The sequence below is a fragment of the Lissotriton helveticus genome, chromosome 1_1, assembly GCF_964261635.1.
Source record: "Lissotriton helveticus chromosome 1_1, aLisHel1.1, whole genome shotgun sequence".
Taxonomy (NCBI): Eukaryota; Metazoa; Chordata; class Amphibia; order Caudata; family Salamandridae; genus Lissotriton; species Lissotriton helveticus.
The window spans coordinates 1,575,367,599-1,575,390,932 of NC_136057.1; the positions used below are offsets into that span (position 1 = coordinate 1,575,367,599).

Sequence of the window (23,334 nt, forward strand, 5' to 3'; positions counted from 1 at the left end):
AAAATACTTATGTCACCTCGGGACAGAGGGGGGTTGGCTTGCCCTAATGTAATGGAGTAATACTGGGCCTCACATCTCCGTTTTATTTCGGAATGGGTTGCGGGGGAGAGTGAGAAGGTTTGGTTCCATATGGACAGGACAGTGGCTTGTAGACCTATATGGGATCTCACATAGCTTTCACACTCCCACTGCTCGCAATTCACATTTTTCACCTGCCTTGCACCCACACTCCTTCCAAGCCTGGTCCGAAGGGGGGTGTCGGATGCTTTGGGATCTCTCCGAGGGAGACACCTTTAAATCCTTCAATCAATGCAAGCAGGACTTCCAGCTTCCCGAGGGGGCATTGTTTACAGTATCTCCAACTTTGGCACTGAGTTCAGGCTCAGATGCGAACAGACTCTGGGGGCGCAATAGGGAAGCTGCCTAGTCTCTGCCCCGATGAGTATTGATCTGACACAATATTATACCTTAGCTTGGGCCCTCCTGCTATATGGCTCTTCCTCTTAAAGGGGCTTGACTTTTTATTGTGGGGTATCTCATGCACTTTGCTTACACTTCTCACAGCCACACTCCTCTACCAGGATTTGTTACCATTTGGCCCTGTTCTGCAGTTTGGCTGCCTCTCCTTTCCTAGCGTACTGTCCGTTCTCCACGACTGCTTACACTGCACATGGTCTTCTCCTCCCTGTTTCCATTGGTCAATTTTTTCCTCTTTTCTCTCTTTGTAAGCATTGTTTCCATTACGCACCTCTCCTCCCTCTCTCTCCTCTTCCTTCGCCTCTCCCTCTTTTTTTCCTCTTCTTCACTATATTTTCCTCGTTTTCCCCTTTCTAATGACCCCTTGTTTGTCGTATTGTCCATTTTGTATTATCTTCTTAATAAAACAGATTTGAAACAACTGTATACCCCAAGACTAATTTTTGCCCAAACATAGTGGAAACAGAATCCCAGTTTTTGTTATTCTGTCCCTACTACAGGATAGCCCGAAAAAAATGGTTGTTGGGAACATGTAACACTACGGGTGTTAGGCATTACTGGGAAGCATAGAGACTTTTTAAGAGCAATACAAGAGAACTCTTAGGTCTTGCAGTCTCCCAATGTTTTGCAAATTGCTTGGGACTTAAGGAGGAAGGTCATTCTTAATTCCAAAGTATGATAGAGCTCGACAAATATTAGCACTGGCAACGCACTATGCACATTCCTTTTATTGAAATTATATGAATGTCCTAGACTGGTGATAACTGCATTTGCACAATTTTATATTAGTTGCCTTGCCACCTGGTCAATGTATTCATTCAGGTGCAGTTCTTCTATTTTTATTGCTAATACATATGGTTTTTATTCTCTTTTATAACTGGGTAATTGTACAATGATGTTTTTATGATTTTTTAACTAAGTTTTAATGTATTTAAGAGTATTTTTGATGTATCAATATGATGTGTTTTATGGGCTGTGCCCGAAATAAACGACTTATACTTTAATATGTCTTGGACATGAGCTATAGGAATTCCACACCCCTGGTGTGTGTAATTGGGGGTACACCTTCGGCATCATTCTTCTATACAGTCACATAAATTGACGTGATTTCCTTATATCGTAGGATAGGAGGTACTTTATCACTTACCAAGGATTTCAAGCATGCCATCTTTCAATAATAAAAAGGAATTTTACTCATTTAAAGATACCAAAAAACACTACTTTATGATTTTGGTGCATGGTGAATTGGTATGTGATATAACGATATGTTATAAAGACAAATATGAATTCTTTTTCTGGCATAAGCAGTCAGGTTTTTCACTGTCATGACCGCTTCACTTAACGTTGTTTTCTTGTCTACGTTTTTAATGTATTTAAGAGTATTTTTGATGTATCAATATGATGTGTTTTATGGGCTGTGCCCGAAATAAACGACTTATACTTTAATATGTCTTGGACATGAGCTATAGGAATTCCACACCCCTGGTGTGTGTAATTGGGGGTACACCTTCGGCATCATTCTTCTATACAGTCACATAAATTGACGTGATTTCCTTATATCGTAGGATAGGAGGTACTTTATCACTTACCAAGGATTTCAAGCATGCCATCTTTCAATAATAAAAAGGAATTTTACTCATTTAAAGATACCAAAAAACACTACTTTATGATTTTGGTGCATGGTGAATTGGTATGTGATATAACGATATGTTATAAAGACAAATATGAATTCTTTTTCTGGCATAAGCAGTCAGGTTTTTCACTGTCATGACCGCTTCACTTAACGTTGTTTTCTTGTCTACGTTTTTAATGCAAGAGAGACTGTTTCGCCTCAGAAGACATTGAAATTACATATTGTTGAACGGCTAGTAAAACCAGTGCATCAATATTTCCAACTTCTCTTAGAAATGACTTCCTGAAAGAAATTAAGATCATGTCTCGGCTGAAAGACCCCAACATCATCCGGCTGTTAGCTGTCTGCATTAATGATGATCCGCTCTGCATGATCACAGAATACATGGAGAATGGAGACCTGAACCAGTTCCTAACTCGACATGGTCCACCGGGCGAACTGACACTCGCCATGCCAACCGTAAGGTAGCTATGTTAAGGACAACTTAAGTGCTGCAGGAAATCCCCGGGCACATCAGCCACTACTCTGTCACTGATGCTAGACACTCTCGAGGCACACCCCTCTACCATTCCTAAGGGTAGTGTAAAATACCTTGTTTTTTGCATACCACTACTTCTGACATGCTCTCCTTTTTGTGGTGGATTAATCCTAGCACTCATGGTTATACCACTTCTCCCCTCTCCTATGTGCTGGCGGCTTTCTAGGCACTCTCACTCTTTGCTGCTACTGTTTAATGTTATTGGACTTCTTGGGCCTTTTTGTATGTATTTGGGATTCGTAAAACTATTGATGCTCTCCAATTAATACTTTCACATCCATGCTGCCATCCAGAATAGTTATTAGTAATCAGCATTTCAATTCATCTAAGGTTATTTATATTCTCAAATCTACAAGCGCATCAGATAAAATGCAGTTCATTATAAAGATTAAGTACCTAGGCCCAAATGTACTAAGAATGGATTTAGCAAAAGTCGTCGCAAATTGCGCTAAGACTTTTGCCGAATCCATTATGTTTTTTGAGAACCGACCTATCTACCAATAGGTGGGTTCGTAAAAACCCAATTATTAGGTAATATTAAAGTAGGTCACAAATTGCAACCCGCTATGAATCTTAGCCATCAGCGGGATGGTGGTCTGCTGAGCCATAGGCCTCCATGACTGTGATTGCTTCTAAATAATATCTTTTTTTATTCGTTTTTAGGTCTCGCCTGTCGATGCGCATGCGCATCGAGCAAGCGAGACTATAGGGGCTCATCCAGACTTTATCTAACTTTCAAGGAATCGTGGCGATTCCTTGCAGTGCCCGTGACTTTTAAGCTCAATGCGCATGTGCATTGAGCTTAAAAGCGCGTGCACAGCCGCCCGCATTCCTCCGACACCTTTGAAGTGAAACTTAGCTTCACTTCAAAGGCCCGGCTTGTTCACACCCACATGCCGCTCTGCCCCGCTCCGCCCCCTCCCCTGAGTCATCCTGCCTGCCCCTTCCCGCCGTGTCGCATTTCTCCTCCCCCCTCCCCTCTCCCCTCTCCCCTCTCTTCCCTCCGTCTTGTTTTCTTTGATGCTGGTATTGCTGGCAGCGGCATTGCGCTTGGAGGGACAGCAACAACATAAAACTGACCATGAAGTTAATCACAGGACCCTGCAGCCGAAGGCTTCGTGCACTGAGCCCTCCCGGCATACACATAATTTTATCGCTCTCTTTCTCTCGCGCTCTCCCTACATCTATAGCTCCCCCTCCCTCTCTCCTGTCTTCCTCTGTCTCACTCTAACTGTGTTCCTCCCTCTGTCTCACTCCCCCTCTCTTTTTCCTCCTCTCTCCCTCCCTCTCCGTCTCGCAGCTTAGATTCACGTTTCTGCCTGTTTCACTCTCTCTTCCAACTCTCACCCCCCTCTCCATTTACTTACACAAATCTCGCAGATACCCCAAGCAGCGGTGCACGCAGTACCATTCCTTCTGTTATGCCACATCTCGCAGCTTAGATTCTTTCGCTCTTTCTTTTAACTCTCCACGTTTCTGCCTGTTTCACTCTCTCTTTTAACTCTCACCCCCCTCTCCATTTACTTACACAAATCTCGCAGATACCCCAAGCAGCGGTGCACGCAGTACCAATCCTTCTGTTATGCCACATCTCGCAGCTTAGATTCATTCGCTCTTTCTTTTAACTCTCCACGTTTCTTCCTGTTTCACTCTCTCTTTTAACTCTCACCCCCCTCTCCATTTACTTACACATATCTCGCAGATACCCCAAGCAGCGGTGCACGCAGTACCAATCCTTCTGTTATGCCACATCTCGCAGCTTAGATTCATTCCCTCTTTCTTTTAACTCCCCACGTTTCTGCCTGTTTCACTCTCTCTTCCAACTCTCACCCCCCTCTCCATTTACTTACACAAATCTCGCAGATACCCCAAGCAGCGGTGCACGCAGTACCAATCCTTCTGTTATGCCACATCTCGCAGCTTAGATTCATTTGCTTTTTTTTTTAACTCTCCACGTTTCTGCCTGTTTCACTCTCTCTTTTAACTCTCACCCCCCTCTCCATTTACGTTTCTGCCTGTTTCACTCAGCCACGCAACGCCACTCAGGCACGCAACGCCACTCACGCACGCAACGCCACTCAGCCACGCAACGCCACTCAGCCACGCAACGCCACTCACCCACGCAACGCCACTCAGCCACGCAACGCCACTCACCCACGCAACGCCACTCACCCACGCAACGCCACTCATGCACGCCACTCACACACGCAACGCCACGCACACATGCAACGCCACTCAGCCACTCACTGCCACTCTGCCACGCAACGCCACTCAGCCACGCAACGCCACTCAGCCACGCAACGCCACTCAGCCACGCAACGCCACTCACCCACGCAACGCCACTCAGCCACGCAACGCCACTCACCCACGCAACGCCACTCACCCACGCAATGCCACTCACCCACGCAACGCCACTCACCCACGCAACGCCACTCACCCACGCAACGCCACTCACCCACGCAACGCCACTCAGCCACGCAACGCCACTCAGCCACGCAACGCCACTCACCCATGCAACGCCACTCACCCACGCAACGCCACTCACCCACGCAACGCCACTCACCCACGCAACGCCACTCACCCACGCAACGCCACTCACCCACGCAACGCCACTCACCCACGCAACGCCACTCACCCACGCAACGCCACTCTGGCACGCAACGCCACTCTGGCACGCAACGCCACTCTGGCACGCAACGCCACTCACCCACGCAACGCCACTCAGCCACGCAACGCCACTCAGCCACGCAACGCCACTCAGCCACGCAACGCCACTCAGCCACGCAACGCCACTCACCCACGCAACGCCACTCACCCACGCAACGCCACTCACCCACGCAACGCCACTCACCCACGCAACGCCACTCTGGCACGCAACGCCACTCTGGCACGCAACGCCACTCTGGCACGCAACGCCACTCACCCACGCAACGCCACTCACCCACGCAACGCCACTCCCCCACGCAACGCCACTCCCCCACGCAACGCCACTCACCCACGCAACGCCACTCAGCCACGCAACGCCACTCAGCCACGCAACGCCACTCAGCCACGCAACGCCACTCAGCCACGCAACGCCACTCAGCCACGCAACGCCACAACAGTGCAAGCTTCCCTCACACACGGAGCAGGTACAGCACAGCATACCCTCAGACCCTCACCCTCAACACCTCACCCTCACTAACTTCACCCTTATCACCTCACCCACAATTCCACACCCTCACTCACCCTCACCATCACTCACCCTCACTCACACTCAACACATCACCCTCATCTACACTCAACATCACCATCACTCACCCTCAACATCTCATCCTTAACACCTCACTCTTAACACCTCACTCACCCTCACTCATCCTCAACAAGTCACACTCACTCACCCTTAACACCTCACCCTCACCCTCAATACCATTCAACACCTCACCCTCACCTTCACTCAACATCACCCTCACTCACCCTCAACGACTCACCCTCAGTTACACACACTAACACTCAAAAACGCAACAGCACTCTGCCTCTCCATCATTCACACTCTATCCATCATTCACACACTATCCATCTTTCAGAAACTCTGCATCATTCACCCACTCACCATCATTCACCCAATCTCCATCATTCACCCAATCTCCATCATTCACCCAATCTACAGCATTCACCCAATCTACAGCATTCACCCAATAGACAGCATTCACCCAATAGACAGCATTCACCCAATCTGCAGCATTCACCCAATCTGCAGCATTCACCCAATCTGCAGCTTTCACCCAATCTGCAGCATTCACCCAATCTGCAGCATTCACCCAATCTGCAGCATTCACCCAATCTGCAGCATTCACCCACTCTGCAGCATTCACCCACTCTGCAGCATTCACCCACTCTGCAGCATTCACCCACTCTGCAGCATTCACCCACTCTGCAGCATTCACCCACTCTGCAGCATTCACCCACTCTGCAGCATTCACCCACTCTGCAGCATTCACCCACTCTGCAGCATTCACCCACTCTGCAGCATTCACCCACTCTGCAGCATTCACCCACTCTGCAGCATACACCCACTCTGCAGCATTCACCCACTCTGCAGCATTCACCCACTCTGCAGCATTCACCCACTCTGCAGCATTCACCCACTCTGCAGCATTCACCCACTCTGCAATTTGAGGAATGTTAGGCCATTTTCTTACACATAAAGAAATTTCAGGACGGAAAACAAGGGGGTCGACGGAGTATAGCATCAGATACGTTAGACACAAAAAAAACTTAACATCATTGACCTAAAAGGATGCAAGGATGTTAATCAGTCTTCGGGCCAAAAAGTAAATTTAATTCGTACGATATTACAACAATATTACACAAAGGAAACAAATACAAATATGTGGCAGGAAGCGAGGACGAGGAGATACAAAGACACAAGTGAAACAGGCAACTTTTTCGCCGGGCAATAAACAAGCACTATTCATCCGGAGAATGGGACGGTTTAAAGACAGTAGTCAACAGTTACACAAAAAACCGGACGCATACAACAATAGCACTTCTTCTCACGGAATTCCGTCTAATATAAAGCAAATATGACGAAATAAACAAAAATTCAGAAACAATCAAATTTTTCAGAGGGAAATAAACAAGAACGATTCATCCGGAAAATGGGACGCATTGAATACAATAGTCGAGATTTACACAAAAAAAGAAACGCTTAACACAATAGCATTTATCCAGACGGAATTAGTTCAAATACAATAAAACATATTACGAACATAGAAAGAGTCAGTCACAAAAATCTAACGAAAAATACATTAGTTCACTGTACATGTCGTTCATACATTGCTAAAAATACTACAGTCAGCAAAGACACAAAGTTTCATTTCATACTTCAAGTACGTCAATAACAAATTATCCGACTACTTCAGCATCACACAAAAAAATAATAAAAAAACAACTTACATCAATATATTACAACACATTTACCACTTCGAAATGAAACAAACCCCTTTTGTATGTCAAATTACCAAAAAAAGGACATTAATACATTACATTACAGTTTAACAAAACATATGCATTACACATCGCCAATAAAAAACACTACTTTATGTTACATTACAAACATTTACAAATATTACGAGTGAATTAAATAAATTTAGCAAGTATTTAAATTTTACATAGTATATATACTACATTACATTACATTAAAATAAACTTAGGAATACATTCTTACCTGTCAAACGACGCAGCAACACCACCGGGACAAGAACACGCCTTCCGCACACCAACATTCTCGATCAATGGGGAATTCAACGGTTGACGTATGCAAATCGGAACGCTACGTCAAAAACGTCGCGCTCCGATTGGCTAGAAAAATACGTAAACAAAAAACACACACAACTCAAAAATAAACTAGACCGCTAAACATAGCAGACGTCGACGTGACGCTATACGTCGGCCATTTTAAAAAAAAAATAAAAACGAGACTACACAAACATGTTACAAAACATACACATAGTTAGTACAATACATACACATTTAAAATTACATACTAATATACACATAAGACTGAAGTAATACAAAGGGGACACCTTTAGTTACAAACAACACATTACTTAATTATTATTAACATATACACACACTCTTAACATCACCCTCACACAACAAAACTATCACACTCTTTCACACACGCTCAGTAACGCTAAAACAACATCTCCCTCATACACCATCACACACCTTCAGCCTCACACACACTTACTCACCCTCACACTAACACACTCACACACTCTCTTACGCAAATAACTTCACTCATCCTCCCCCCCTCACACCCCCTAACACTCTACGCGATTGCAGCCTGGAATCCCTGATAAATTTTCTTGTATCCGTGGCTGGCATTCAGTCATCCCAACGTAAACTGGTGCATTTGTCTTTTCTTTGCTGAAAATAATTTTCTATACTTCTATTGCATGATTGATTGAAATACTTTATCGGACAATCGTTCACATTCTAGATAGGCAACTTGTACATCACACCCCTCGATGCATTTCGGGTTCGCGCCTTGTCCTTCCTCAAATGGTAAATACTTTTAGGGATGAAAAGGCGCCGGGTCCTGCTGCGTTGTTTTCATTTATATTTCAGACTCGTGCTGTCAATGTCTCAACTACGCTTAAACACACAGGACAAAAAATGACAGTTTATTAAATGTATAATTCTGTTTTTATCAGCTCTGAAGTAGCCTCCCTACCGAGCGAGTGCTATTTTATAACAATAAATACAACACATAAGCTCACAATTTTTTTTGTAAAATGTACCTATCGCATTTCATTCTTTTTCACATATAAGAAGATAATTGGGCTTTTCACGGGCAATCAGTAAGACGCTACCTCACCCTCACTGACACTCACTCACACTCAATCACTCTCACCCTCACTCACCAGCAACACCTCACCCTCAACGCCTCACCCTCAAATCCTCACTCACCCTCACTCTCACTCATCCTCAATCACCCTCAACATCACACACTCACTCACCCTCACTCACCCTCAACACCTCACCCTCACTCACCCTCAACTCCTCACTCACCCTCATTCTCACTCATCCTCACTCAACCACCCTCAACTTCAATGACCCTCAACGCCTCACCCAACACCTCACCTTCACTCACCATCAACATCTCACCCTCACTCACCCACAAAACATCAGCCTCAACACCTCACCCTCAATCACTCACCCTCAACAATTCACCCACACTCACCCTCCCTCACCCTCAATTCCTCACCCACACCCTCAACACTTCACCCTAAACACGTCACTCATCCTCAACGCCTCCCCCTCCCCCTCACTCACCCTCACCCTCACTCACCCTCAACACCTCACCATCACTAACACTCAACACCTCACCCTCACTAACTCACACTCAATCACCCTCAACACCTCACCCTCAACACCTCACCCTCAACACCTCACCCTCAACACCTCACCTTCAAAACCTCAACCTCAACAACTCACCCTCAACACCTCACCCTCACTCACTCTCACTCACCCTCACTCACCCTCACTCACACTCACTTACACTCAGTCACCCTCACTCACCCTCACTCACCCTCACTCACCCTCAACTCCTCACTCACCCTCACTCATCCTCACTCACCCTCAACACCTCACCCTCACCATCACCCACCCTCAACCCCTCATCCTAACTCGCAATAACCCTCCCTCACCCTCACCCTCACTCACTCTCACTCTCACTCACCCTCAACACCTCACTCACCCTCAACACCTCACTCACACTCAACTCCTCACTCATCCCCACCCTCACTCACCCTCAACACCTCACCCTCACACAGTGCAATAGGTCTCGTAGGATTTTTAGTTACAGCTTTTACAATTGTTTATTGCTTTTTTGATTTGTAATTCTTTAGCATTGGCAAAAAAAAAAAAAAATGCAAAAGATTTACAACAAAAAACCCATAAACAATTCTAAATGCACTAACTCTAATGCTGCGAGACCTATTGCATTTCCAATGCTTGTTTAAAATGGAAGCCATTTTCCATAAAAGGAAAGGAATGCGTTAAAAATAAGAAAATTGTAACTAACATTTTTTAAGAGAGAGCGGTGGCCCATTGGACCACTGCCTGCTCTTAAAAAATGTTTCTGTCAACATCCACAAAGGGGAAGACTTACCCTTGGGGACCATTTCCTGTTTGCGCCAATGCCACTGTAGTCAGCAAAACATTAATATAACCCACTGCGAAAAGCCATTTAGAAGGAAAGCCCTAAACACACCCTTTCTAATTATGGATTCACCATGTAGTCACAAACCCAAATTGAGATTCAGTAGCATGTTTCCAAATCACACTTTGGGTTTCTTAGATACCAAAAGGCCTTTTGTGGTTGCCAACGGCTCAATTCTGTTAATTAGACCTTTTGAGATCACAAAAACCCTTCACACATCTGGCCCATAGTTCTATAAGTCTGCTGATATAAGAAATCACTAAATGGCATAAAAATGTTAACTTCAGTATGAAACAATTATGCAGCAATAGAGACGAGGGAATTCTGAACATGTACACTGAACCGGGGGAGATCCAAAATAGCTGCCAACCTTGATTTCTGTTGTATGGGAGAAGGGCTATTGTCAGAAGACAGTTTGTGGTAATCACAGAGCAGAACCTAATATATTTGAATTCGTAGCCTACATTTGAGGATGGGTGCATGAATGTCCTGTCAGAAAGGTCAAACCTTTTCCCAAAGTGATGTGGTCATCATAGCACAAGCATCACCTAGTAAACGCTTGAAGAACATCAAGACCATAAAGAAAATGGCAAGCATTGGGCAGCTGTTACATTAAGAACACATTTGCCCAGACAGATGTTTAAGGCATTCCTCTGGCATTTGACTAAATACTGTAATTTCAAGACCCCTGTGAAATTTTTCTGTATTGTTGGTAAGCCCACACTTGCTCATTTTTTACATCTATTTTTTCTCTCACTTCCTACTATTATCTGTCTGCCCCCATGAACCACAACTTACTGCCTATTGTACAACAACAGTTATGCACAACATCATGTTTCCTGCACCCTGAAAATACCAGACTGGAACAGGCAGCACTTTACTAATCACCAAGTAAATACATACAAATAAAACAAATACTAGTTTGTGAGTTTATTCTTATTGAAATATTAAAGCTTTCAATTTATCTCACAATCTCCTTCACTTTCTATCTTTGCAGCCATGCTGACCTGAAGTTCATGGTAGCCCAGATTGCTTCTGGTATGAAGTACCTCTCATCCCTAAACTTTGTTCATCGGGATCTCGCCACACGCAACTGCCTTGTGGGCAAGAATTACACTATAAAAATAGCTGACTTTGGAATGAGCAGGAACTTGTACAGTGGTGATTACTACCGCATCCAGGGTCGGGCTGTACTACCCATCCGCTGGATGTCCTGGGAGAGTATATTGCTGGTAAGTTAGGATTTTAGGAATCACTGACGGCTGGTGGTAAGGAGCATAGGGCCCGTTCCCTTACCATTCATGGGGGAGAAGGAACACTCTGAGCAGGCCAAGGTTAAGGATGTTAGACTGCTCACAGTAAATCATCCACAACTGTGTTTGCTTGGAGGGAGGGGTGATAGAGTGGGTACTTCTGCACATGTGCAGGTCGAGGTTTCACTTGCCCTCCAGGTCCAAGCTAATGCAGTGAGGTGAGGACCGGTGGGCATGGCCTGTTGTAGCAGCGCTGCATAAATCTGCCATGGCGCACTATTGTTGTGACCCATGGAGGAGTCAGCAGAGCTCAGACGAGCGAATGGCAGCGGCAGGGCTGGCTTACAGTGTGAACGTGGAAGTGGGTGGTGCTGAGGGGTTGTGTTGGTGGCAGAATTTGGCAGCTAGTTCTGGCCGTGGTGGAGGGCTGGGCTGGGCCAAAACGGCAATGCACATGCAGCCTGCAGTATGCTAAAGAGGAGCTGCTCTTCTAATTAGTGTTGCTAACAGAGTGCTCCTTTCTCCTGCGGGGAATCCTAAACTTTGAGTTCCCCTTGACAGACCTTTGGGTTGAAATACAGGACTTCTTCAATAGCAAATGTCAAACAATCCCTCATACCCCACCCTCTGAATGCCTCTGGCAGTGCCAAGGTCACCATTTCCAAATTTGTATTGTGCAATGATATCTGTGGAAGTATTGGAAACTGCCAATATGTGAATTGTGCATGCCTTTTGCTGTTTGGTGGGCTGCAATACGTGAATTTCGCAAGCTTTTTTGCTGTTTGCTGGGCTGCACAATTTTCTGTTATTTTTGCCTGAGGGAGACTGGTTTGTGAAGAAAATGTCCTACAAGGGACATTTTTCTCCTCTAGCCAGTCTCCCGCTAGTATCTGCTTGTATCTTGTGTGACTTTTTAACACAAATTACGGCCTCATTAAAATTGTCTTGCACATTTTGCACGACACTTGTAATTTCACATCATTTTTCAAAAGCAACGTTAATTTTAGGAAAAATGAACAATTAGGACCCCTGTAGTTTGTATAAAAACATCCAAAAATTGCTATATATGAACATGAAGCATTTTCTGTCCATGCTGAAAACATTTTAGTACCAAATTATAATCCTTAGAATCCTTAGAATCGTTAGAATCGTTGTCTGAAGTGGACAACACCAAAAGGAAGGGTGATGAATACATTACTTACTGGTAATGATCATTACCCTGAATCTTTGTCCTCTTTAAACCAGTTCTTACTTCCTTGAGACTTGCCTCCTTGCACAGGTCATATTGAAAGACTTGCAAAAAATTTATATTTCTAATAACCCAAATGAATAATACCTCCCCCTCCCCTGCCTACGTCCTGTTTTAAAATGCTGAAACAGATGCAAGGTGAAGCAGATCAAGGGCTGAGAGGGAAGGATAGCTGGAAGGAGGTTAGGAGGACTAAGATTCAGGGTAGTGAAGATTACTGGTAAGTAATGTATCCATTACCCATCATCCGGCCTGCTCATCTCAGTTCTTACTTCCTTGAGGATATGACAAGTATAAAACACTATAGGAATTTGTAGCGGGTGCATCTCCCTGATCACTAACATGTATTAAGGTTGCAATTTATTCATTGTAGAACCCAAAATCACAGCCCCAAAAATATTTTTCTGCTGAGAGAGACAAATCGAATTTATGATTGAAAAAAGTTTGCGGGGAAGTCTCTGTTGCTGCCGTGCATTTTTCACTGAGAGAAGCTCCAACAGCCTCCACCAAGGTAGCCAAAATGGATATTGAAACCTAACCTGGACGTCAGCTGGTGGATCCAGCTACACTGAATAGTATGCTTGGACTAGTGAAAACTTCATCAAACGACACAAACGGAATTTGAGACTTGCAAAGGGAGCGTATGGTCCAAATAAATCATAGACCTGTGTACATCCAGAGAGGAGGGTTCATCAGGATGCATTTCTTAAGAAAAATATGTTAAAGATTATTTGCAGTAAACCATCAGAATTGAGCCTGGTTGAATAAATCAAAACGCGTGGTGTCTCTCTTGCGGTTTTGAATCTAACCACACGAGAGCCCCCACACGTAACATATTAAAGTCATAGTTCATATGGGGTCTTTGGTAAATTTCCTCTATATGTGGTTGCCCTGAGGTTGATCTTGCGGACTTTGTACAATAGAGACCAAAAAGTCGACGTCAAGTACTACTCACTCCAAGTGTAACCACTGGATATTCATAATCGAATTGATTCATCATATGTGGTGGTGGACTGATATCAATCAGAGTGGACTTCATAGACATTCATCTCTGACTTTTTTTCTTTAAACTTGATTCACAAGATAAATGTCAATGTGGAACTTTATGATTTATACCCTTTAGAATAATTCATTTTGAACATATGAATTCTCCTTTAAATTCACACTAGTGTGTGCCTCTTTCTTTCTCTTTTTTTCAATTTGTTCTTTTCTTTTTTGAAGAATTTATTTAAGTACAAACTACTTTCTAAATGTAGTTATGTTTTATTCCATATTGTCACCCAATGGGGCAAATATTTGCAGCAAAGTACATAGAATATTTAGCTTGTACAAGTGATTCCCTTCTTAAAAAAGGAGAAGCACATAAAAACCAGTCATAAAGACATGGAAACACAGCAATATCACGTAAGTGCAATGCAACTACTAGAGGTGCCAATATCTTTGCGAATACCTTTGGGGAAGACACAAGTTCAAATGGTAGAACTTGAAACTGGAAGTGGACCCTTCCCACAGCAACCCTGAGGTACGTCTGACTGTTGGCATGTATGGGTACATGGAATGGGGCATCTTTCAAGTCCAGTGACGCTAGAAAATTGTTCCTGGAGACCAGAGGAACAATGGACTGGACTGATACCATTCAAAAAGACTCCACTCTGAAGAATTTGGTCAGATCTTTTAGGTCGGGGACCGGGCAAAAGGAACCATTCTGTTTAAATATCAAATACATTATTGAATCCTTTTCAAGATCTCTTCTGAGCTGCAAGAACCTTCATTATTGCTCCTTTGCACAAAAGATTGTGTATCCTCTGAAGCATGGCATCCTTTTTTGAGTGATCATGTGGTAACTGGGAACATATGAAGCGGGCTATTGGCAGAGCCTCTTTAAACTTGATTTGATATCCTTCTTTCCCGACTAAAAGACCCAACAATCTTGTACAGTCTGTGTCCATTGATGAAAGAAGGCTTTGAGACGTCCTCCTATCATCATATAGTGATTTCTGCTAGGCCACTGACAGTGAAAGCTGGAGCCAGGATTTATCACTAACCGTACCTCCCCCCCTCCCCCTTCCCCTTCAAAGGGCCTGGCCAGGAAAGAGTTGCTTAGTGTCTCTTTGGCACTGCAGGACCTTCTTCTGAAGAAAGCCTTTTTTGCCTGGAAGAAACTTAAATGGTCTGACAATTATTTTATTCTCCGCTGACTTGTGCACCTTAGTGTTGTGTTCCTCTCCGAATAACTTAGAATCTAGGAACATTTTGAATGGGAGATCTCTGGGCTGCATCCAGTTTCTAAGATCACATTCACAGGAGTCTACTTCCTTGGATTGCTGCCCCAGCTGCTGAAGCTGCCGACCAAAGGGAATCAAAGGAGACATCAAATAAGGACCGGGCGATAAGGTCCATATTAGCCAACACTGAAAGATGGTCAGATTTGCTTTGAAAACAATCAAACAATGCCTGAAAGTCCATTAAGAGAACCTCTGTCGCATAAGCTGCACCTTCCTGTCACCCTCCTCAGGAAGCGTAGAATTCTCCTACGTCAAAGATGATAAGGCCATAGCAGACAAAATAGTGTTAACAGTAGAAACTTCTAGAATATCTTGATCAAAATCCTCGAGTGTAGTGGCTATCTCTTTACAAGAAACCATGAAATTGCTTCTTTATCCAGTTTTTCCATTAGTTATCAAAGTCTTAATAACATCATGCAAAGGCAAAGAGTTGGGTGGAGCAGAACTTTACTTACATAAAAATCATCCTCCGTCTGAGGAGGTTATGCAAAGCCAAGGAATTCCCCGATATGAGCCAAAAGCTGATAAAGATGAGACCCAGAAACATATCTTCTTTTCTGACCAGACTCCTATTCATCGTCTGAGGAGGTCCTGGCCTTTTTCGCCTGAGGCTCATTAAGAGCCAAGTCCACCACCTGCTTGATTGTCTTGTTTAGATCTCCCCTTGAGATCTTTGGAACTTCCTCATCCTCTGGAGGATCCAAGTGCTTCTGCTTAGCTGATGCCTTACGAGCCTCCATGCTGCAGCCCAACACAGAAGCACACAGACCACGTTGAAGCAGCGGTACTACCTAAATATTCTCAAAAGTAAGTGGTTCTCATCATGTGAGAGTCAGCCTTTCCTAGAAACAGCAATCAAATTATGGGGCAACAGGTTGCGCAGGATTCCTCACACAAAATATACTGTCTCATCAGATATACCCGGCTGGTTACCCACTGCACAAATGACACACTTCAATGCTGACACTCTATAGGCCAGGCTTTTCCAACGAGTAGCTTGTGAACTACTGGTAGCTCTCCAGGTGTCTGTAAGTAACTCTCCTGTCACTAGCCCGGCCTACTAAATTAGACGCTTTTGCTTGGTTGAATATACGTATACCAAAATTGAGAGTGCATATTGAAGATGAAAATGTGTTTATTTTTAGAACTCATAAGCTGATATACAGAGAAAAAATTATGAATTTTCAAAATATATTTTAAGCTAATATTTGAGTGATTAATTATGTCCCATTTCGGAGACATTTTACAAATATTATTACCATGGCACACGAGGCATAGCAGCTATGACTGTTATATATTATCCATGAGAGGCATTCCATAAATAACAAAGCCTTTTTTACATTACTGCTGGCAACAAAGCCTGATCGCTGGTAGGAATCTTGCATATGGTGGCCTCTAACGTAATCTCGTCTGATATGGTCACTAATAGAACACTAATAATATTGGTAGCTCTCGATGAGTTTCATTGAGCATAAGTAGCTCTTATTACAGTAAAGGTTGGAGACCCCTGATCTAGGCTATTGGTCGCAATCGCAAGAACTCTAGACTATTGCACTCGAAATCCTTAATGTCTTCCTGCAGTAACTCATTTAATTTGCAATTGAGGTTGCATCAGAGATCCAGAACTTTGGATCGTTCAACTTTTTTAGTGGTCTAAAATCGTACAAGTGGCCTTATCAAAACGTGGTTAATAAAATTCTGAATCACTGATGTACTTTGATTTAGATTGCATTTTACTTTTGCATTGATGTCATTAGTTGTGACATTAATTGAAACATAAAAGTGTAAATAATATGCAAATTGATCTTGAAATTAAAACTATTTCATGTATCCTCTAATAAAAGCATGTTCCCAAGGCCTTTGATAAAGTGTAGAATAGTGCGTAATGGCTTGCATTTTCAGGCATGTATGGTGTCTCTTGTTGGTAAGACCCCTTTGTAAAGCTGTCAATAATACAGTTTATGGTGATTTCTGCATCTTTGCGTGCAACATGTTTTTCTGTACCTACTGTTACATTACAATCACAAGACCTGATCTGATATCACTAAAAACATGACTCAGATAGTTAGAAAGATTATCCGTTTGGATTTGAACCTATTCCAAGAATTAATTTCATATTGTATCAAATAGGTGTATATTACAGAAGTTGTGCCATTCTCCTGCAGGGGAAGTTTACCACCGCAAGTGATGTGTGGGCGTTTGGCGTGACACTCTGGGAGGTGTTTACCTTCTGTCGGGAGCAGCCGTACTCACAGATGTCGGATGAGCAGGTTATTGAGAACACTGGGGAGTTTTTCCGTGATCAAGGAAGGCAGGTATGAGATAATTATGATGAAACAATTTCCAAAACGATTGTAATAATTAATAGAAATGTCTTCTGTCAGTATGGCTGTCATTACAGCACACAGCAGAAACTACCGCCGACCGGGAGGTGCAGCTGACCATAGAGGGAAGGCGGCTAGCCCCCTCCCCTCCTCGTGGGCAGCAGACAAAAGCGACATGGCAGCAGCAGCAGGACACGAAAGCGCACCAAAGAAATGGTCAGCGAGTGACCAAGTAAATTTGGGATCAAAGGGCCCAATCAGGATAGAGGGCTTGGACCTAAAAGGTGACAGGGACAAGCAGTCCCCAGCATTGTCACCAGAAGTAACTGATCCTACCCACCCATACCAGAGGACACGGGTGTCGCTGCCGCAGTGGGACGAAGGGACAGGGAGTTGCGATGTTTTAACAATACATTTCTTCACATAAGGACCTAAAATGGCAATTGCCCGAACAAGGTCCTTGGGAGGCCTCACGGCAGGAACACTTGAGATAGGAGCCTGGACAAGGTCCTTGCGATCTCTAACCGTAGGGATAATTGAGGGCAGACAAAATTGTAAGACATGGTCAGCGCTGGGCATACATGGCACTTGGCCATGAATGCCAGACATTGGGTAGCCAGTTGAAGCTTTGAACACACAACCCGCTGTACCACACAAGTGACAGAAGCAAAGCTGTCACAACAGGTGAAAGTGATTTAGAACAACCTTGAAGAGACATTATGACTGTAAGGATGATCCATATAAGTAATAAGATGTACACTGTATGACCTGTTATGTAAACGCCTTAAATTGTAGTTCAAGAGAAGCAAGAAATTAGCATGCTAATGACTAATGCCATCATGACAAGAGAATAAACTGGGACGCCCAAAGGTCCGGTTTTATCGCTACTGCTGTGTCAACCCTGAAACACCCAAGCCATGAGGGGAACGGCCCAAACTACAGCCTCCAGCAACCCCCACGCCTCTGACGCTGCAACCGCGCCCGGAGGTGTGATAAGAACACAGCTGACCTCCCGCAGCACGGGACACGGGCTGGCGTGCTCGGGCTGCGCCTGGGCAAAGCCCGGGCCAAGGGCGGCCTCGCCTGCGCCCGTCAGCGCCAGGGGGAGGCAGGGCCACATCTCTTGGTCTCATCCCACGCCGATTGACTCAACGGGTAAGCAAGCACCCATTTGCTGAGGTTAACATAGCTTTTGCTCACTGTTTTGAGCGGACATTTGAAATACCCATTCGGAAGAAAATAGTACTGACATTTGGTACCATTGGCCTTTTGATCATCTCCGTTACTAAAGAAAGATACAATTAACCCTGAGTGGGACTACCTGGCTAATTGATGCAGCCTTTGCCTCCTGCCGCGTTTTACACTCCCCTGATTTTGTGACTTTTTTCTTAGGGGTGACTGGAAGCACTTCTGCAATTTTCCCCTCCACAACCACTTTTCCCTTGTTTTTCGCGTCCAGCTGGGAACCCAACTGATACCTATTTCGCAAGGGGTAATCTGGTGCTCCTTTAGCCGATAAAACACTGGTATTTTTACGAGGTGCAACCGGAGCACCCAGGACACCCAACCCCAACTGCTCCTCTGCTCGCACCCCGGCAGTTATGATGACCTCCTGACTCCTGTCCCTTTACCTTTCCCCTGAGCGCCAAACACCCATTCAGGGAGGCTATTATGTGACCTCATACACAAAAGAGCTGAAGGGGTAGAAAAAAGGTCATTCCCCCACTCAAGATCTCTGGTACAAACTGGGACCTGTTCACACGGTGAGTCTAATCCTCAAAATCTTTACCAATAATGAAAATATTTGTTGGGGCAGCGACTACCGATATGCCGTCTGTGCCTACTAGATCTGGGTCACCACTTTCAAGGAATAAAACCTGGTTGAAAAAGTTGCGCTGTATTCCCCACTGTTATCCTCCCTCCTCTCAACCCTCCCCTCCTATGAAGAACTACTTCAAGTGAGTGAAAAGAAAAGAAGGAAGAGAAAAATGTGTGAAAAGGGATGGTGGAGCCTCAAGGGAGGAACACCATGGAGGCAGCAGGATGGTACTCGCCTGCTACCTAGGTTCTCATCATCAGCGTCCACCACTCCAAACAGAAATTGTGATAGTGCACAAAAAAAGAGAAAGAATACTGGACAAAGGTGCTAGGATGTCAAAGCCTGCCTGTACATCAAGACAAGTCTGGTGTACCGCAGGTCTAGACCCAAAGAAACGACTTAATACACCAAATCCTTTGATGCATCTGTCCTTATTTAAAACCGAGCTAGACCCCACTGGCTAATGGACCTTTATTCTGTGCTGTGTGTCTGCTCATATAAAAGCCAACATGTTTCATTGCCCATGGATGACTCACAACAATTTCTTCAGGGCGTGGGTCTGTCACTCCACCCTGCACCGATAATCTTATTTCATTAGTGTTCCTGCAGAAGACATAAGTGGAAATCAGCGCAACACCATCAGTAGGCACTCATTTTCTTTAACTGGCAATGTCTTAAAATATCCCCCACCGGATTGTCATAATCAATTTACCGAGATCAAGCCCTTTGCAGGCATACCTGTACCCTCATGCTTTTGTGAGTATGTGCTTGGTCACTCTCTCACTGATTGTCACTATGACTGCCACTCTCAGTCTGTAAAACATAGAGTATTATGATTAATTTCAATAAGCCTTTTATATTCTATGTTGTGTCTGACTTTCAGATTTTATGTGCAACTTCTCTCCCCATTTCTAACGTAATGTCATATTAGTTATGTAATCTGTATTACTGCTGCCAAATGCAAGTAGTGCTCGTTAACTGCCCACTGTACCTCGAATGTCCCTCCAATCCGATGGACAGTGACATGTTTGCAACATGATCGTTTCTGTCGGTAATACCAACTACCTCGTTACACCTATATGCTTGATGACATGCTTGCATCGCGTCAAATTACACTCAAGTCATTATCTATAAAGCGACTGATTCTGCCTGCTATTATCCTGTTCATAGTTGCTTAGTGGAGACTCTAAGTGCTATGCCGTTGTTTCGCTGATAAAGTATCTCGAAGAATTCACTCATGTGACCTCGTTTGGCGTGGACGGTGGAATTCTGTCTCATCACCATCCGGGTGCCGGCTGCGGAGACGCTCTATGTGCAGTACGTGCGTACCGCGTCATCACGCTGGTCATGTGACCGGCACTACCTTCTCTGTATTGCTAGTAAATCCACCCGCCATCTTACAGTGTGTCAAAGCGGACGGATTGAATCAGAACGCCCAGAGTACAGATATGCAAACCTGGAGCAAAATGTTTATTGCCTTCCCGTATTTAAAGAAAATTTGTCGAAAAATACTAGGGCGAAATTTATGGAAATTCTTGAAACAATGATTAACATTTTTCTTTGCTTGAGAGGAAATGGCTGATGGTTTTGCCAATTCATAGACTGGCAATACATTGCCCCATCAGTGATGCGTTACGGGTTGTGGCATCGTGAGCGAAGGTGTACAATTTGCCCACTTCACGGTACAGAATCCTCTATACCCCACCCCCACAGTTTTCACACTCCTACTCGGACGCCTCCTCCTGTCAATCCAGGAAATCTCATGTCAGTGCAAAGCAATGTCTATCAATCCAAAAAACTTTATTCAAAAAACGATATTGAGTGTTTCGAGAACAGTTCAAGTCAAGTGGCCCCTCACTAGTACTAAATCCCTACTGGTAGTGTATTTCAAGTAGTGGCATCTGGCTCATTCAAAGAGTGATGTCATATACTGCCTCCCTCTTAATAGTGTAGGGGGTTGCCTACCCTAGTCTCAGATTATATTCTCATGGGTCACCGGGGCCCGAGAAGCAAGCTGTCACCGGGGTCCTCAATTAGATGTTTACCTTACCCCATTCAATGAGATCGTTGAGCCCATGTTGGTCCACTCCCTCCTGGTAAATCCAACGTGCTTTTCTCGTGCTGAGTCTACTTTCAATGTTAAACTGGTCACCCAACACTTTCTCCAGCACAACCCACCGGATATCTCTCGGGGTATGTTTAGGTAACAAGGTAACACTTTTTGCACTCCACACCACCCCAGTTCAGACATGGCCATATGCAAATCAGCCCTGACCCTGTGCCTCATGGGAACAGTCCAGCCCGAACTGCCAAGCCATGTCTTTCCTGGACCGTAATCAAGCATCCTAGGACTGGTTTCTGGCTATCAGCCGTCTTCAGCCAGGATAGCTTGACTCCAGTGGTGTGGAGAGCATGGGACTCACGTCTGAGCATACCCATCCCACTCAGGGTGACAAATGCAAAAACAACAGTTGATGGACAGAATGCAGAACAATGTCATACATTCACCCCAGTACAGAGATCTGGGCCTAAATCCATCGTTTTTTTGCACTCCACACCACCCCAGTTCAGACATGGCCATATGCAAATCAGCCCTGACCCTGTGCCTCATGGGAACAGTCCAGCCCGAACTGCCAAGCCATGTCTTTCCTGGACCGGAATCAAGCATCCTAGGACCGGTTTCTGGCTATCAGCCTTCTTCAGCCAGGATAGCTTGACTCCAGTGGTGTGGAGAGCATGGGACTCACGTCTGAGCATACCCATCCCACTAGGGGTGACAAATGCAAAAACAACAGTTGATGGACAGAATGCAGAACAATGTCATACATTCACCCCAGTACAGAGATCTGGGCCTAAATCCATCGTTGTTTTGCACTCCACACCACCCCAGTTCAGACATGGCCATATGCAAATCAGTCCTGACCCGGTGCCTCATGGGAACAGTCCAGCCCTGCTGCCAAGCCATGTCTTTCCTGGACCGGAATCAAGCATCCTAGAACCGGTTTTTGGCTATCAGCCGTCTTCAGCCAGGATAGCTTGACTCCAGTGGTGTGGAGAGCATGGGACTCACGTCTGAGCATACCCATCCCACTCGGGGTGACAAATGCAAAAACAACAGTTGATGGACAGAATGCAGAACAATGTCATACATTCACCCCAGTACAGAGATCTGGGCCTAAATCCATCGTTTTTTTGCACTCCAAACCACCCCAGTTCAGACATGGCCATATGCAAATCAGCCCTGACCCGGTGCCACATGGGAACAGTCCAGCCCGAACTGCCAAGCCATGTCTTTCCTGGACCGGAATCAAGCATCCTAGGACCGGTTTCTGGCTATCAGCCGTCTTCAGCCAGGATAGCTTGACTCCAGTGGTGTGGAGAGCATGGGACTCACGTCTGAGCATACCCATCCCACTCAGGGTGACAAATGCAAAAACAACATTGATGGACAGAATGCAGAACAATGTCATACATTCACCCCAGTACAGAGATCTGGGCCTAAATCCATCGTTTTTTTGCACTCCAAACCACCCCAGTGCAGACATGGCCATATGCAAATCAGCCCTGACCCTGTGCCTCATGGGAACAGTCCAGCCTGAACTGCCAAGCCATGTCTTTCCTGGACCGGAATCAATCATCCTAGGACCGGTTTCTGGCTATCAGCCGTCTTTAGCCAGGATAGCTTGACTCCAGTGGTGTGGAGAGCATGGGACTCACGTCTGAGCATACCCATCCCACTCGGGGTGACAAATGGAAAAACAACAGTTGATGGACAGAATCCAGAACAATGTCATACATTCACCCCAGTACAGAGATCTGGGCCTAAATCCCTAGTTTTTTTGCACTCCACACCCCAGTTCAGACATGGCCATATGCAAATCAGCCCTGACCCTGTGCCTCATGGGAACAGTCCAGCCCGAACTGCCAAGCCATGTCTTTCCTGGACCGGAATCAAGCATCCTAGGACCGGATTCTAGCTATCAGCCGTCTTCAGCCAGGATAGCTTTTACTCCAGTGGTGTGGAGAGCATGGGACTCACGTCTGA

General features: G+C 44.9%; 1 protein-coding gene across 3 annotated transcripts in view; it reads left to right on the top strand.

The window, feature by feature from the left end:
* The window catches only part of DDR2 (discoidin domain receptor tyrosine kinase 2), a 795,992-nt gene that overhangs the window by 713,002 nt on the left and 59,656 nt on the right, over positions 1-23,334 (top strand). For all 3 annotated transcript variants that reach the window (XM_078687193.1, XM_078687208.1, XM_078687202.1), the window contains 3 exons: positions 2,383-2,574; positions 11,357-11,591; positions 17,312-17,461. In XM_078687193.1, the coding sequence (XP_078543319.1) occupies positions 2,383-2,574; positions 11,357-11,591; positions 17,312-17,461 (577 nt within the window). The remainder of the gene's footprint in view (positions 1-2,382; positions 2,575-11,356; positions 11,592-17,311; positions 17,462-23,334) is intronic.